Below are 16449 nucleotides of genomic sequence, written 5' to 3'. Positions count from 1 at the left end.
GATGCAACGGGACTTGGGAGTCCTCGTACAGGATTCCCTTAAAGTTAACCTCCAGGTTGAGTCAGTAGTGAAGAAGGCGAATGCAATGTTGGCATTCATTTCTAGAGGAATAGAGTATAGGAGCAGGGATGTGATGTTGAGGCTCTATAAGGTGCTGGTGAGACCTCATTTGGAGTACTGTGGGCAGTTTTGGTCTCCTTATTCAAGAAAGGATGTGCTGACGTTGGAGAGGGTACAGAGAAGATTCACGAGAATGATTCCGGGAATGAGAGGGTTAACATATGAGGAACATTTGTCCACTCTTGGACTGTATTCCTTGGAGTTTAGAAGAATGAGGGGAGACATCATAGAAACATTTCGAATGTTAAAAGGCATGGACAGAGTGGATGTGGCAAAGTTGTTTCCCATGATGGGGGAGTCTAGTACGAGAGGGCATGACTTCAGGATTGAAGGGCGCCCTTTCAGAACAGAAATGCGAAGAAATTTTTTTAGTCAGAGGGTAGTGAATCTATGGAATTTGTTGCCACGGGCAGCAGTGGAGGCCAAGTCATTGGGCGTATTTAAGGCAGAGATTGATAAGTATCTGAGTAGCCAGGGCATCAAAGGTTATGGTGAGAAGGCGGGGCAGTGGGACTAAATAGGATAAAATGGATCAGCTCATGATAAAATGGCGGAGCAGACTCGATGGGCCGAATGGCCTACTTCTGCTCCTTTGTCTTATGGTCTTAAGTATTTCCCCCATTCATTACTTAGCATGTTGGATAAGATTAAAATGTAATTTTTAAGAGTTGGGTAAAGGGTGGGGGGTGGTGTTGGCTGCTTTTGGAAAGAACTGTAGGGAAGTGAGACTAAATAAACCTAGAGCACAGACTTGATCAGTCAAAAGAGAATAGATCGAATGACATCCTGTATTCAACCATTGGATGATTCAACAACTTTATCCTGAGCTTTGTTTCCTTATCACAGCCATTGTAAGTTATAATGTGAAGACATTGTACCTTCATTATTCTATCCAAAGCAACATCAAGAGATCCCACAACTCTAAACCAAGAGGTTAGTAAAGGCATCCGTTAGTCTTGCGAGACCATGGACCTGCACCTGGGAAGTCTTCACTCTCCAGGGCGCGGGCCTGGACAAGGTTGTATGGAAGACCAGCAGTTGCCCATGCTGCAAGCCTCCCCTCTCCATGACACCAATGTTGTCCAAGGGAAGGGCATTAGGACCCATACAGCTTGGCACCAGTGTCGTCGCAGAGCAATGTGTGATTAAGTGCCTTGCTCAAGGACACAACACGTTCCCTCGGCTGGGGTTCGAACTCACGACCTTCAGGTCGTTAGTCCAATGCCTTAACCACTTGGCCATGTGCTAATAAACTGCATAAGCAGTTATGTTATTATCATTACTGTGTGCATCTTGACCTATTTTATTGGAACAAATGCACAGTCGCTAGATTTCTCCAAATTTTCCTTTCTTCTTCCCAAACATCCTACACATTTATCCTCTTTTCACTATCTTAAGATATCATAATGAAAGTGAATGGAAGAATCACCATTCACACTTTACAATGAATTCATTCTTCCATCCTTAAGTTTTAAAACCATGCCAATAGTTATATGATTTTTCATAGTATGCTATATGTTTTTTTTCCTTCCTGTGACATACTCTTTTCAACTTTGTTGATGTCCTATACTAAGAGCTCCAGCAAATTGTAAAATTTTCTCAATAAATTAAAGTTTCCCTATTAGTTTAGCAAGAATATATTTAATAATTGAAACATGCAGAGCCACAGCAATGGACAGTTAGCAGCATTGTCAATGGTTGGGAAATATAAAATGAATCACTGCTTCTACTTAAAACTGCCATTTGTGCTGGAGTGCAATTGAGACAATATTAAGTATGATGATAATCTCCTACATGACAATAATCAGTTGATGTCATTACATAAAATCCCATGTGAACAAAAGAATAATCAGGAAAGACCCAAGAATCTGTAACCTATCAAGAAGTTGGCATATAGAGTGGTTAGAAAATTGACTGAAAATATATTATTGCCGCAACACTTCCAACCTGAGATACGCCTTGTATAAACAGAAGCATGCACATAGGGGAAAGAACAAAAATAATCTTAACATACATGTAGTAAAAACCAGAAATATCTCTATGGAATTAATAATACTGTAATGGACTACTTGTACCAACCAGTCCGCATTAGCTCTTAGCCACCACGTTGCTATAATTTGCAGATTGGGATATAGAACAGGAGTACACCTTGTTTTGTCCTTTAACCACAGCTAAGAATTTTACCTTTTCTTTTCTATTCTGACTCTTACGTCAGCTTCATAATGTATTAAGAGACATGTGTATTCCCACATTTTCTGACCAGACATCTGCACAAGCATATGTACGTTTTAGGAGTTAATAAATCTTTTTTCTGTCAGGGACGGTGAGGGCAAAGAATCACAATCATTGAAATCACCCAAGTAATCACAAACCAATATTTTTCCAGTAGATGTTGGCTTACAAGTTTTCTTATAAAGCTTTTTGATTTGAATCCTCTCCTAGGCTGGCCAGTGGTGTAGAGGAATCAGCACCAGACTTCGAGGCAAATGCTCGAGTTCCAATCCAGCCAGCTCCTTGCACACCTTCCATGCTGGGTTGAGTGTCAAGCTAGCAACTCGGCCTCGTAAAAAACAATCAAATACTACGAAAACAGAAAAAATGCCACCTGATGCACCACAAGGGGTGAAAAGGAACAACAATCCTTTATAATGACCAAAATATTTCATATTCACCCTTGTCTCAGACTCCTTCCTCGATATAAAACCTAAATATATTACATAACTCTAATCACTTCCCATCAAAGAGTATAGGAATATAGCAACTTAATACACAAAAAAGTCCCACTTAATTCCCATGCAGTTTACGCACCTCAATCCAAACATGAAAGCTGACACTCAGAATAAAGTAAATCCCAGAGACAATAATGGTTCCTGTAAATCTGTGAATCAACAATTTGACCAACCCTGCTTGAAAGACAAATGTGTTGAAAAACATAAGGAAGATGATGATGATATTAAAGAGGATTCCAATGTCTTGTATTCTGAAAAGAGAAAAAAAACTGTTAGATTTTCAATCGTTTTTAACAATTGCACAAAAATAATGACAAAAGAAATTGCAACTGAAATAAAAACATTTTGCATTTTACTTACTCTTTCAATATTTTTATTGATTTTGATTTCTATATATAGAATACAGAGTTCGAGAATACATATTATAAAACAAAAAAACAAAATATAATTATACCAGATACAGTATATTGAATCATGTTAACAAACTCCTTACTCTGTATTCAAATGGATTAGATTGGTTTGTATATTAGAATATAAACAATTTTATTAAGAAAAAAAATCTACACCCACTACCAAAGCCGAAGCTGTCTGGGAAAAGAAATTTATCAGATAATAAAATATACTATTAATCAACTTTGTACTTTAACAAGAAGTCATTTTTAAAGCACTATTCATAAATGTGCTTCACAGCTGATGACATTTTGATGAATGTAGTCATCATTGTAATTCAGAGTATGTGGCAGTCAATTTGTGGGCAGCAAACTCTTACAAAAAACAATATGAACCAGATTATCTCCTTAGGGTAATGTTAATTAAGAGATAAATATTTTCTAATCATGAGAGTTGAATCAACTCACAGGAAACTAATGGATTCCAACTCCATAACAGTGTAAGCAATTCTGATTCATAGAGCCTTTTGAAATGTGGAAGAAGAGAGAAGCAAAAAATACTGTTTTAAGTTAGTATGACTTTTATTTTAAAAAAATATTTCTCATCAGGTTTTCACAAAATAGCAGTTTGACTCTGCCTAAATTATTTAATTTTTCTAGGATCGTAAGACTAACAGACCTTCAATTTCTGCAGTTGACCGAATCTATCACTTAATGGCTGTCACAAGGCCACTTTACAAAAACATAGCTGAAGGGCTATGGAACCAAAGGGGAGGGCACTATCAGACAAGAATATGGATGACAACATAAAGAAATTCTACATATATTTTAATTTCAAACTTGTTTCTTCACAGACTTGGGAAACAAACTGCAATTTTCATTTATGGCTTGAAATTCTATTGTAAGGATGCTACTTCACCAGATTTGCAACATTAAGATAGTGGAGGGACAGGTAAGTGTGGAGAAAGCAGGACTTAGACAGTTGGGGAAATGGGCAAAGAAGTGGCAGATGTAGAGAAGTGCATGGTCATGCTTTTTGGCAGAAGAAATAGTGATGTGGACTATTTTCTAAATGAACAGAAAATTCAAAAATCAGATGCAGAGGGGACTTGGGAGTCCTCCTGCACGATTCCCTAAAGATTAATTTACAGGTTCAGTTGGCGGTAAGGAAGCAAATGCAATGTCTGCATTCATTTCAAGAGGATTAAAATACAAAAGCAAGTATATAATGCAGAGGCTTTGTAAGGCATTAGTCAAAGTTCAAAGTAATTCATTGTGACTAACAGACATTCACTAGGAAACCTTCAAAGGTCAAAGTACATTTATTATCAAGTATGTATACAGTATACAGCTCTGAGATTTGTCTTCCCACAGACAACCATGAAACAAAGAAACACCATGGATCCCCTTCAAAGAAAATATCTAACACCTATGCACAAAAAAACTGATTGCGCAAATGGCAAAAGAAGAGTGAAAAGACACACAGAATATAAAACGCCAAACCACAGAGTCCTTGACTAGGACTATTCAGTTCATTTCAATTTAGCGTTGTGTTGTTTGTTGACCGCAGGCTGCAGAGCCAGTCTGCCCTGATCAAGATCACACAAAATAGCAATTTTTAAAAAGGTATAACCAGAAACACATATAACATGAACTACAGGGTCCAATCCACAAAAGGTAGTCAATTAAACCTTGCCCAAGATTCAAGACAGGCAGGTCAAACACAGGCAAATAGCACTGAACACCCCCTCATATATTCTCTCATCCTCATTTCCAGGCTTCTTGACCCCTGCTCCAAACCTCACCAAACTCCCTCAGAGACACCAAAGCACCAGATTGCTCAATCAGCCCGAAAACACGCCATCAAAACGTAAATCACAGGTTCCAGTTGTACACAACTCAGTGGCAGAATCACATTGGAAAGAAGAAGGGTCTTTTAAGAGACTCTTAGATAGGTATACGTAGCTTAGAAAAACAGAGGGCTATGCAGTAGTGTAATTCTAGGCAGTTTCTAGAGCAGGTTACATGGTCAGAGCAGCATTTCTATGTTCTATGCTCTAAGAAGTAGTTGCTTGAACTATCTGAAGGATGTCGTCATTGGTCTTGTTGTTTACTGGCACCATCTTGGTAGAAGTCTGCCAAACTCTTAAGTACATAACATTTTTATACCCTTAAGATCAAAGGTACGACAGGTGATTCAATACAATTTCCATAGCTACAATAACATTGTTTATTTCAATACAGTATCTGACAAATGGTTCACTTGAGGTGCATATTTACAGTGGAAGCACACTGTTAATTGCTAACACACCTCTGAAGGTTCAAATGCCTTTGCCAGGACAAACTAATTCACGCAGATAGTTTAATGAGCTTCACTCTGGGAGTATGTGATGGGACAGTTTAGAGCAGTGGTTCCCAAAGAGATGAAATGCCTGAGAATGTGGAAGACACATTTTGCAACATACTTAAAGCAACAAGATTTGCTCTGTAGTTGGACGAGTCAACTTAGAAAGGCAATGAATATTTGTTTCTTGGTTACATTCACTTTATAAAAGTTGAAAGCATGGTTCAAGAGTTGTTATTTGCAAGGGGACTAAAAACTGATAAGAAGAGGGAGTCAACATTCCAGGTTTTTGATCATTTTTTCAAAGAGAAGGACATTCTGCTCACCAATATTCTTGTTTACGCAGCAGGTAGGGCACCATCAATGACAGGATGCCACTATAGGGTTTATACTTCGTTGAAAAAAAGCTGTAAATAACTTATTTACCATTCACTGTGTACTTCACAGACAATTTGTTGCAAAAAAATTAAATGATCAGCTGCACAAATCATTAAAGGTTGTTATCACTAAATAAGATGTGGAGTCCCATGCTCTCAATTCTCAACTAGTTTCAGAGCTTTTTTATTCAGAATAATGAACAGTTTGAATGCTTGCTGTTGCACACAGAAGTCAGATGGCTCTCAAAAGGAAACAGCTTGAGAGGCTCTAATGCACTTTTTGAAATTGTGATAAAATTCGTTGAAGACTTGAATGCTTCATTCAGTTATAAACTGAAGAATTAGCCATGGCATTGCCTATTTGTCAGAATAATTCACAAAGTTTAATAAAATCAATCTTCAATTACAAGGAAATGATGTGAATCTTATCAAATTCGAATCAGTCATCTCCACATTTCTGTCCAAGTTAACTCACATTGGCCATTGCAACTTTTTCCATTTTCCGAGCCTCTCTGAGTTGGAAGAGAATGAAAGAATGCCAGATGATGATCTTCAAGTGCCCACCTCGGTGAGCTGCATAAAGACATGTCACAGAGATTTTAAGATCTCAATCCAAATTCCAGATTGGGTAATAAATCCATTCCTGAACACTTGTAATGAGGAATTAACAGGAAAGATAGAAGAAGAACTGATCTTGCTACAAAATGACTTTGAGCTGAAGCCGACGTTCAAAAACTCATATCAAGACTTTTGGTTGCAGTAAGAGATCTCTGAATATTATCCTGCACTATGGAAAAGAAGTCAAGACGTTCTTTATTGTATTTCCAACATCATATTTAGGGGAGTGTGGTTTCATTCAGTGCAGTACCCAACTTCTTCCAAAGCAACAAAAAAGACTGTAAATTACTGAATATGGGGATCTGAGACTCCTTCTGAGTGATATTCAGCCTGATGTTGAGAAGCTGATATTACTGCACTAAGCTTATCCATCATCTCATAGAAAGGTGAAAGAGCAATGAAATAGTGAATAGTTAGACGCTCTAAATTTGTTGATGAAAGTTGTTTTAACTGAAATTAAATGCATAATTTATTGGCTAAAGAAATAATTTTATTTATAGCTTTAAATAGATTTGAATAATGTTTTCAATTATTTGTTGTTGCTTTGAATTTGCAGATCTTATTTTCTTTCACTGTACATCATAAATCAAAACTCTCATTTTTTGTAATGGCTGGAAAGGGAGAAGAGGGTGGTGGGAATGCGGTTTGGGAGCCAAGAAGGTGGTAACCACTGTTGAGGGAGCTTGACTCTGTGCCTGACCCCAGGATTGTGTGATAGAATTGTGTGGAGCAGTGGTTCCCAAACACGATTTCTCCAGTCCAAATTTCTCATGATATAATGCAAAATACAGAAGTGTCACATTGTTTCTCAACAACTATAACACGCTTCAAAGTTTAAGAGAACAGTGGGTTAGCAAGACAGGAGATTTTGTAATCAATTATGGGGCACTGAGGATCAAATGCTTATAATGAGTAATTCATTTCTTACATTAACCCTGTAATCCCTCAGCTTCTCCCCCTCTTGCTACTGAGCACCCCACCACCCCCTTTATGTTTATCACCTCCTTAGAAAATCCCACTGCCCCCATGGGGTTGATATCACCCACTTTGGGAACCACTGGTCTACAGGCTTGAGGAGAGAGAGCCAGACACTCAAGATTAGTGTTGTGATGGATGACATATTTCCCAATTATTGATGATCAGCTAATAGATGAGCTAGGTGATGCTATCAGTCTAGACTACTAACCTCCTCGAATTTGATTAAAATAGTGCAAATAACTTAGCTGTATTTGTCTGGTTTAATTATCATAACCCCATTGTTTCATATGCAAACATCTCATGACCACCATTTTGACATCATCTCAGCAGCTACCCACCCCCCCCCCCAACCCCCACTGTGGCCCAGTGCTCTGCTGGATAGTACTGTTTGTTTGCAAAACTGTCCTTCTAACTTCAAACTGATGATTGCTTGCAATTTACATTTGTAAGGGGGTTTTGACTTTATGTTACTGCGGAGGCTAATTAAAATGGCGTCTTTACTATGTTAATGTGGGGAATGTGGCTTTGTTGTGTTAAACGCTGAGAAAGTTTGCGCTAGCAGCTTGTTTTGGTTTAGAGAGTGATAAGAGGGTGCTATTAACCAATTGGGATAGTTGTTATGGTTTTGGTGTATTTGAAGATACTGTATGCGCGGGGTTTTGGGGCAGAAGGCGGGAGAGCGAGACAGAGGATGGACCAGGTGCTGTGATGTCCGCTAACGGGGTCAGATCCCGAGAGGGGTGTTCGGCGAGGAGAGGAGACGGAGACGGAGACGGACTCGTGTGGAGCATCTGGTCGACCACCGTTGTTGGTCCCAGGCGGCCGGTCGAGGTGGTCCGAGGGGTCGCAGGGTGAAGAAGAAGGTCCTTGAGCTCCAACTGTTTTGTGCACGAAGAGATTGAACTTTGATAAGTGTGGCGCCTTTTATTTTCCTTTTATATTTTATTCTCTTTTAATTATATAGTTCCAGTAATATCTATAAACTGTAAATCATTTAATTGCATCTGGTTTATTGTCTGTTATTTGGGCGGGGTGGGGTACATCACACAGCATCCACACAAACTAATTATCCAGTTTGGTGGGGCCGAGGCTGTTTCCCTAGATGACAGCGAGCCGAGTGACCCTGAGGGCGGCCAGGGGTGCTACACATTAGTAACTGAAGACTGGTTCTCATTTAAATTAATTTCTTCTATATTCACATAATACTATTACTCCTGAATAATCCCTAACAACGTAATGAGTCTCAAATTTAGCATGGTGAATGCAAAATGCAAGAATGGAATATAATTCCACTCCCCTCCACTCATATTTATATGAAAAAATCATATTAATCTATTATTGTTAATATAAATAACAATACTCACACAAATATTATCAGAGGAACAACTGGCTCCGTTAATAAAAGTTCAGAGAAGGAATTGGCAAACAGATCGAAGATCATTATAATGAATTGTACTGATAGTACAAGGCTGTAGTTTGATACTTGGAGCATTCCCAGGGGAAGTCTGCGTCAACAGTACAGAGAATCAGGGCCACTGTAGTGCAAAGTCATGGTCTCCGTGATAAACTAAAACACAAAGAAATATTTCAATCACAGAATACAACAAGTGGGCATACCACAACATTCTTAACATTATAAATCTTTCTCCCATCCACTACCACTAGTGTAGTGCAATCCCAGTACTGATATGGGTCACTGGGATTGGATATTGTGCTTACATCATAACATCCAAGGTGCAACTCTAGTAGAATTTAGCTAACTTGGCAGAACAGGGAAAACTAGGTTGTTCAGCTTCATGTTGTGTATTGTGCCATTGTTCCCTATTGAACCACTGGGGGAGATGAGGGAAACACAACTAAGTTCAGCACTTAATTGCAAAATCTACCAAAAAGGTAGCTCTATGTTAACCTCAAAAAACCACCAATTTTGTCCACTGGTTCTCTGCAGTATAATTTTGAAGGTGCCAGTAAAAATCGTTGGATGCCATGGTAGCGTAGTGGTTAGCTCAACACTGTCACAGCTTGGGGCATCAGAGTTAAGAGTTCAATTCTGGCTTCCCCTGCAAGAAATTTTGTACATTTCTTTCGTGTGCATGTGGGTTTCGGCTGGGTGCTTCAGTTTCCTCCCACAGTCCAAAGACAAGTAGGGTAACTGGTCACTGGAAATTGTCCTGTAATTAGGCTTCGGTTGGGTGGTGTGGCTCATTGGGCAGGAAGGACCTGTTCCATGCTGCATCTCAAAATAAATTAAATAAAATTATATATCCAGATATAGCAAAACATCAAATTTCAGAACATAAACACAAGAGATTGTGCAAATGCTGGAAATTTGGAGTAACACACACAAAATGCTGGAAATCTAGAGTAACACACACACAAAATGCTGGAGTAACTTTGCAGGGCAGGCAGCATCTAAGTGAAGGAGTAAAAAGTCAACGTCCTGGGCTGAGGCCCTTCATCGGGACTGATTTAGACTGACAATTTCACAACATACGTCAGTGATAATAAACTTGATTCTGATTCCACTGCAACTAAATCCTGATAGCGTAATGCAGTGATTTGAGTTCAGTCCTGACCTTCCATGTTTCTTGTATGGAGTTTGCACATTTTACTTGTGACTGCATGGGTTTCCTTCAGAAATTCCGTTTTTTCTCTCATCTGCCAAAGTCCTGTGGGTAGTTTATTTGGTACTACAAATTGTGGTGGTGCAGGTGAGTGCCAGTGAAATTGGGGGAAATAAGTGACAGGATGAGATTGACGGAAATGCTCTCAAAAGGCTTCCTTACATTATAAAATAATCTGAGAAAAATCCAAAGTAGCTGCAGTTTTTCTTTAGAGAATTGTTTGAACTGACTGGGTATCATGAAAGTTTTTTTTTTAGAGAATATTGAAACTTTCTAGCTAGGCTGGTTCCAATGATGAAATACAATAGAGAACCTGGAGTTAAAAATTTGGAAAAGAGCAATTGGGAGGAGCTAAAGATGGCACCTGGGGTTTTTGTGGACCTGGGCAACTTCTTTAAGTTCATCCACGAAACAGCTTACATAATCTGTTCTCAAGTCCTTTTTTCCCTTTGTACGGTTTCTCAGGTCCTGTCAGAGTCCATGATCTACAACTGCACTCAAACTATGTCCTTCACAAACCATGGATTATCCCTCCTCTGAACTTGCCCAGCAGCCTGTGTTTCGGGATCTCCAGGAGTGGTTTGGAAGACGAGCATCTTCAGGGTGCGGCCCTGATTCCTCGCTGATATCACTGACTGAAGCATCATGAGAAATCGAAACTCCAAGACAGCGGGCCTGGCTATCGGAGGCCTCTGCACTTGAGCGATCAGTCTCTCTCTTGATGGTGAGAGAGTTTATCTCACCAAGTTTATCGTTCCTTAAATAAGATGGTCAAAAACATTTGCAGTTTTCTGGTGTGGTTAATCAGTACTGTGTAGGCTTCTGGCAAGACCTCTCAAGCTTCTCCTTTGCAACAGAGGCCAATGATCCAATTGTTTTCCTACTTGCTTACTGAACAGATGTATTAATTTTGTGTTTGATATTAAATCAACTTGATCCCGATGAACCAGCACATCCTTTCTTATTCCCCATCCCTATTTAAATAGTATTCTCTTTTCTTTGTTTCCTCCTTATTATCTCCTCATTATCTGCCAATTTTCTGCCATATTTTTGGTTACTGTTTCTGCATCATGCTAGTTATATCCTGAAAGAGCTCTTAAATTTGTCAGACACAATTTCCCTTTCATAAAAAAAAACAGGGTTATTCTGCACAAACACATTACATTTATCGAGGTGTCCTAACACGACATGATTAATAATAAATTCCAGTTCTTCCTCAGTGATAGGTGTCAGGTTCACTGGTCCAGTTTATTGATTCTTTTTTTTCCTTCTCCTCCCTCTCCACCTTTCTCCCTCTCCCTCCTTGAATAGAGGCAATATAATCTACAACTTTCCAACTTACTTGGACCTCTTCAGAATCTCGGACTTATTGGAAGTTACAGATCCACTACTGTTATGTATTTGATATTTAGCCATATTTGAGTAATCTTGTGCATATATATCCATTGATCAAGCATTCTTGTTCGTTTAAATAATCCATTATGGGTGATATAAGTGAATTGCATATGTCATCATGCTACCACGTGATATGTGTGCACCTTGCTTAAAGTAAACATGTAGTTAGACCCTCATTCCCGGACTCCTGAGTCTTCCTTTGAGTTAGTTTAACATTTTGAAGTTACAAAACATAACTACCGCTGCAATCATTGCTTTCAAGACCCTACGATGCAAGCCATCAGGTCCAGAGGACTTATCAGTCAGTCCTGTTAACTTCTGGTACCTTTTTCTGCAGGTGGTGAATGCATTAAGTTCCTTTCTCTTTATTGAACCCCTATATTTTCTGTTACTGGAATGTCTTTGGCATGATTCAAAATGTTCTTTTTCAAAATCTCTACTTTTTCTTTATACTTCCGCTAATGCCCCACCTGCCCCTCGTACCCCATCCGTTATTTATATACACACATTCTTTCTCTCACTCTCCTTTTTCTCCCTCTGTCCCTCTGACTATACCCCTTGCCCATCCTCTGGGTCCCCCCCCCCTTTCCTTCTCCCTGGGCCTCCTGTCCCATGATCCTCTCATATCCCTTCACCTGTCCAGCTCTTGGCTCCATCCCTCCTCCCACCCCCCCCATCTTCTATCATTTCGGATCTCCCTCTCCCCCTCCCACTTTCAAATCTCTTACTAGCTCTTCCTTCCGTCAGTCCTGACGAAGGGTCTCGGCCTGAAACGTCGACTGTACCTCTTCCTACAGATGCTGCCTGGCCTGCTGCGTTCACCAGCAACTTTGATGTGTGTTGCTTTTTCTTTATTTTCCGTTATTAGTTTCCCAGGCACATTATTTTTAGATGACAAAAGCTCCTCAAGTACACAAGTTTATATTTCTTGCTAGTTCAATATGGATTTTATCTTTTTAAGCTACCCTCTTCTGCTTTTTAAAGTTTTCTGGTTTCCAGCTTATCACTATTCTTTACAACCAAAATAACATCTTTGGTACTTATCTTCCAAATTTCCTTGTTCTTCATCAATAACTGAATTCACTTGGTGCAACTAAATGTGGGGAAACATGCCAAGTAGTATGATGTGGCAAAATTGGCACTGAACCAAAGATAGAAGTACTTAAGATGCAATAAGATTGATCAAAGGATAGGTCTAGAGACAGAGATGGTCCAGACCTAAAAAGGCATTGACACTAATGGTGTGCCACATGAAAACAGTAGTCATAAAGACTTCATGACCATTGAAATACCTTTTACTCACGATACTGCACGACCAATGCTGGCTGTCTGCTCTGACCTACCACTTAAAAACTTTCCTGTAGATGACTATAACTTTAGTACTAAATGCAGAGAAAATACAGGCTTCAATACAGCAATTTCGATGTCCATCCATATTAAGAGCTTCCTTCCAAAAAAAAAAATTCAGCTCCCCTCTATTCCATACTTTCTTCCCGGTCTTTCTCTCAAGAACAAAAAAAAAGCACATTACAGTAACGTTTTTTATATTTTAGAGTTTTCAGCATCTTCGGGTTTTGTAGCACACACTCAAAATGCTGGAGGAACTTAGCAGATCAGAGAACGTCAATGAAAAGGAACAGAGTTGACGTTTCGGGCCGAAACCCATCATTAGGATTGATGCTGCCTGACCTGCTTAGTATTTTATGTGCATTACTCCAGCATCTGCAGAATCTCTTATATTCAGAGTTTTGTTTTGCCTTTTCATTTCCCTTACAATACCCAGGCATAGAGAGAGGAACTTTACAATATCGAATTATGACGTTCCAGAGAGGGAGCCTTAGTTATTCAACATTAAGATAAATATCTACGACAGAATAGTAACTACATTTCGTCCAATGAACCACTTTGCTTGAATATTAATCATCTAAAAATGTACAAATCTAGACAATGCAGACGGGAAGCTGCGTCCAATGACAGAAGTTTCTGCTTTGCGCGGAAAGGGAATAAAAAAATTTGAATCACTTAGATTTAATACGAGCAAAATGAAATTAATGATTATTTAAAGGCTGGCGTCTTTAGAATCAGAAAATTGTATGTTATCATCCCAACAACAGGTAGCAAAACGGTGCAACAGTTTAACCATTACGTGCATGATTTATGTTGATCTTTGAAAGTATAAATTAGGGTTGGTCCAATGATTTTCCTTGTGAATATAAAGTATGGAGAGAATCCTCTGATTTCCGAGCGCTCTCCCCACCTCCAGCAACGAAATGCTTCTTACCTGCCAGCCTGTTTCTTATCCATTTCCAGATTACACCACCAATAATTACCATTAAATATATGTTCCCAAATTCAAGATAACAGGAACTTTATCATGACCCGGGACAAAGGGCAGGGTTATATTCGTATAAAATTGCTCACTCGTCAACAGGCCCCGCTTTCCACACCCGATTCCAGCTTTCATGGAAACCGCGACGCGACAACACGACGCATGCGCACGACCAGGCCTCAGCGGCGCCTCACGATACTCACAGCAGCGACACCTACCGGAGCAAACGGACAGGGCAGCTCTATTTCGAGCAGTCACATTCTGCTAATGAACATCAGCATGTGCAGGATTGGGACAGATCAAACTGCGACCCATCAATAAGAGATAATTGTAATGAAGTACTTCGAAACACCTATCAAGCCGTTTGCTGTAGTCAAAGGACAGCGGTGACTATATCACGTCCATTTAGGAGAGCGCCAACCACATCATCAAGAAAAATCAGCATCCTGGAGGCTTTGGTGCTACTGGGTTGGCCTACTTTTTACACTACTAAGTATTGCCCTTACTAATATACCAACGCAGTTTTAATTAACTTTTAAACATTATTTGTTGCACAATAAAACATTTTTCAGTGAGTTTAAAGCGAGTATAAAAACAAAAAAATGAATTTAAAGGTTCGAAGGTTCATTTATTATCAAAGTATACAACTCTGAAATTCATTAGTCCTCTGGGTAACCATGAAACCTTGAAAGAAAGGCAGCACTATCATCAACCCCCAAATCACACCTTTCCGCAAAAAAAACTCGAACAAAAATGGAAAGGGAATGTAATGTAGGAAACTGGGCATCAGGGTGTTTCAAGGGATCACAGGAATGGGGCCTCAGGAAACCTCAGTAATACAGAATCATAAGGATGGGCAACAGTTATAAATCCTTCCACCTAGAAAAAACAAAAGTGGCTGCAACATGTTATCATTAGTTGGAACAAAAATTGTTTACAACTTGGCAAGTCTTACTATTTTTACCCGGCATTACCCTTGATATATCTGATTGATCAGTTGCAGTCCAAAATTATGACAAGATTGTGACACCAACATCTTCAACATCCCACGCACAATGTGTTTTATTCACTTAGTCACAATTTGAACTTTTATTCCACTCCTGATATGTTAGTATCCTGCAGTGAGTTATTTAAGGAGTATAACAACTTGAATATAACAAATGAACCATAAACATCTCATGAATGACCAATTAAAGTTTTTCTTGTCTTTAGTCTTAGTTAGACAGTGGTTTAATAAGATGCTGCGAAAAATGTTTAATTATCTGAGCAGGATCAAGTTTTAATATTTCACATGAAAGATGACACCTGCAGCAAAATTGCATTCACTATCACCTAAAATGTGCCAACACATGCAGGCAAGTTCGTCAGCAATATCATTATCAGATGGAGAACTGGGACTGAAAATAAAATTGCAATCCATCAATAAAAGATAATACAGCTTTCTTATAGACTTTGAGTCACCTTTTCAATCGCAAAGCAGGCAGTGATGTATTTTTGAAGTGCTATCACTGTTAAAAATGTAGAAAATGTGTCAGCCAATTCACAAACAACAAACTTCTGCAAAACAAAGTACAATAATTTTAGTGAAAGATGCACAAGGGATTAATAATGGCCAGGGCACTTAAGAAAACTTTCTTGCCCTTCTACCAAGTAATTTTAAGTAATCTTTATGCTTTAACTATAAGAGAAGACCCTCAAATTTTAACAGTATGGTCTCCATAGCAAGATATTACACCATAAACTATTGAGAAACTGAACAATTCAGATAAAACACAGTATTCACATGCAATTTTTGTAATGACAGTTCATCACACAGTGATGAGTCCATGAACTCCTTTCCCGAAGCATCAGAATTTTCTGAGCCTATTCTTTTGGAAGTGGTATTCCCAAAGCTGTGTGATTCTGCAGATTTCTGGCTTTTTCTACTTCTTCTGAAGAGCAGACATCTTTTAGAAACAAAGTTGCTAAGTTACTCAGACGCTTGTTTTTGGACAGAGAAAACCGTAGCATACACTGAATAACCGGCATTGATGCTATTTCTTTGTGGGACAAAGGAGTCACTAGGTACATTAACGTGGTAATGGCAGACAGCACAGTTTCCTCATTAGAGCTGGATAAGCAGTCCAGTACTGCCTGAACTCCTTTATTCTGTAAAATATATTCTTTGTTCTGTTTGTCAAGGCACAAGTTACAGAGACCACCTGTAGGAAATCAAAATATTGATAAAGCTTGGGTCCAATATAAGTCCACAAAAATAGGGTAATTTATAAGAATTACAAGTCCAAATATAATGAATGCCAACTCTCATTAAACATGAATTTTACTATCAACGTTACACAGCTTCCTTTTCATTAAAATTTTGGAACATTACAAATTTTAAAAGATTAATATCACCAAATTAACATTGCTCCAAAAGTGTGGAGACATTAATATAACTTCATCAACACAAATTTTTGACTCCATTAGGAAATCTGAAGATTTATCATTACCAATACAAATGCCTTTGAGAAACTGTGAAGAGTACCCATCATACTCCAAGAGGTGCA

At 38.8% G+C, this 16449-nt stretch overlaps 2 protein-coding genes across 8 annotated transcripts in view; both read right to left on the bottom strand.

Annotated features, from left to right (window-relative positions):
• Positions 1-14086, bottom strand: part of tmem138 (transmembrane protein 138) — a 28514-nt gene extending 14428 nt beyond the window's left edge. The window contains exons 1-3 of one of the 4 annotated variants that reach the window (XM_072272350.1): positions 13996-14086; positions 8920-9122; positions 2929-3100 (exon numbers count right to left, since the gene is read on the bottom strand). In XM_072272350.1, coding sequence (XP_072128451.1) covers positions 2929-3100; positions 8920-9047 — 300 coding nt within the window. In that variant the 5' untranslated portion in view covers positions 9048-9122; positions 13996-14086. Of the gene's footprint in view, positions 1-2928; positions 3101-3706; positions 3763-6434; positions 6533-8919; positions 9123-13855 lie in introns of those variants that run through there. The other 3 variants (XM_072272349.1, XM_072272352.1, XM_072272351.1) reach the window with 3 other exon arrangements.
• Positions 14087-14526: 440 nt separating this feature from the next.
• The window catches only part of armc7 (armadillo repeat containing 7), a 66182-nt gene continuing 64259 nt past the window's right edge, over positions 14527-16449 (bottom strand). For all 4 annotated transcript variants that reach the window (XM_072272347.1, XM_072272346.1, XM_072272345.1 and 1 more), the window contains exon 4: positions 14527-16104. In XM_072272347.1, coding sequence (XP_072128448.1) covers positions 15767-16104 — 338 coding nt within the window. In that variant the 3' untranslated portion in view covers positions 14527-15766. The remainder of the gene's footprint in view (positions 16105-16449) is intronic.

Source organism: Mobula birostris, chromosome 11 (genome assembly GCF_030028105.1).
Source record: "Mobula birostris isolate sMobBir1 chromosome 11, sMobBir1.hap1, whole genome shotgun sequence".
Taxonomy (NCBI): domain Eukaryota; kingdom Metazoa; phylum Chordata; class Chondrichthyes; order Myliobatiformes; family Myliobatidae; genus Mobula; species Mobula birostris.
The sequence above is the reverse complement of the archived record's forward strand: the minus strand, read 5'-3'. Positions and strand labels throughout refer to the sequence as shown.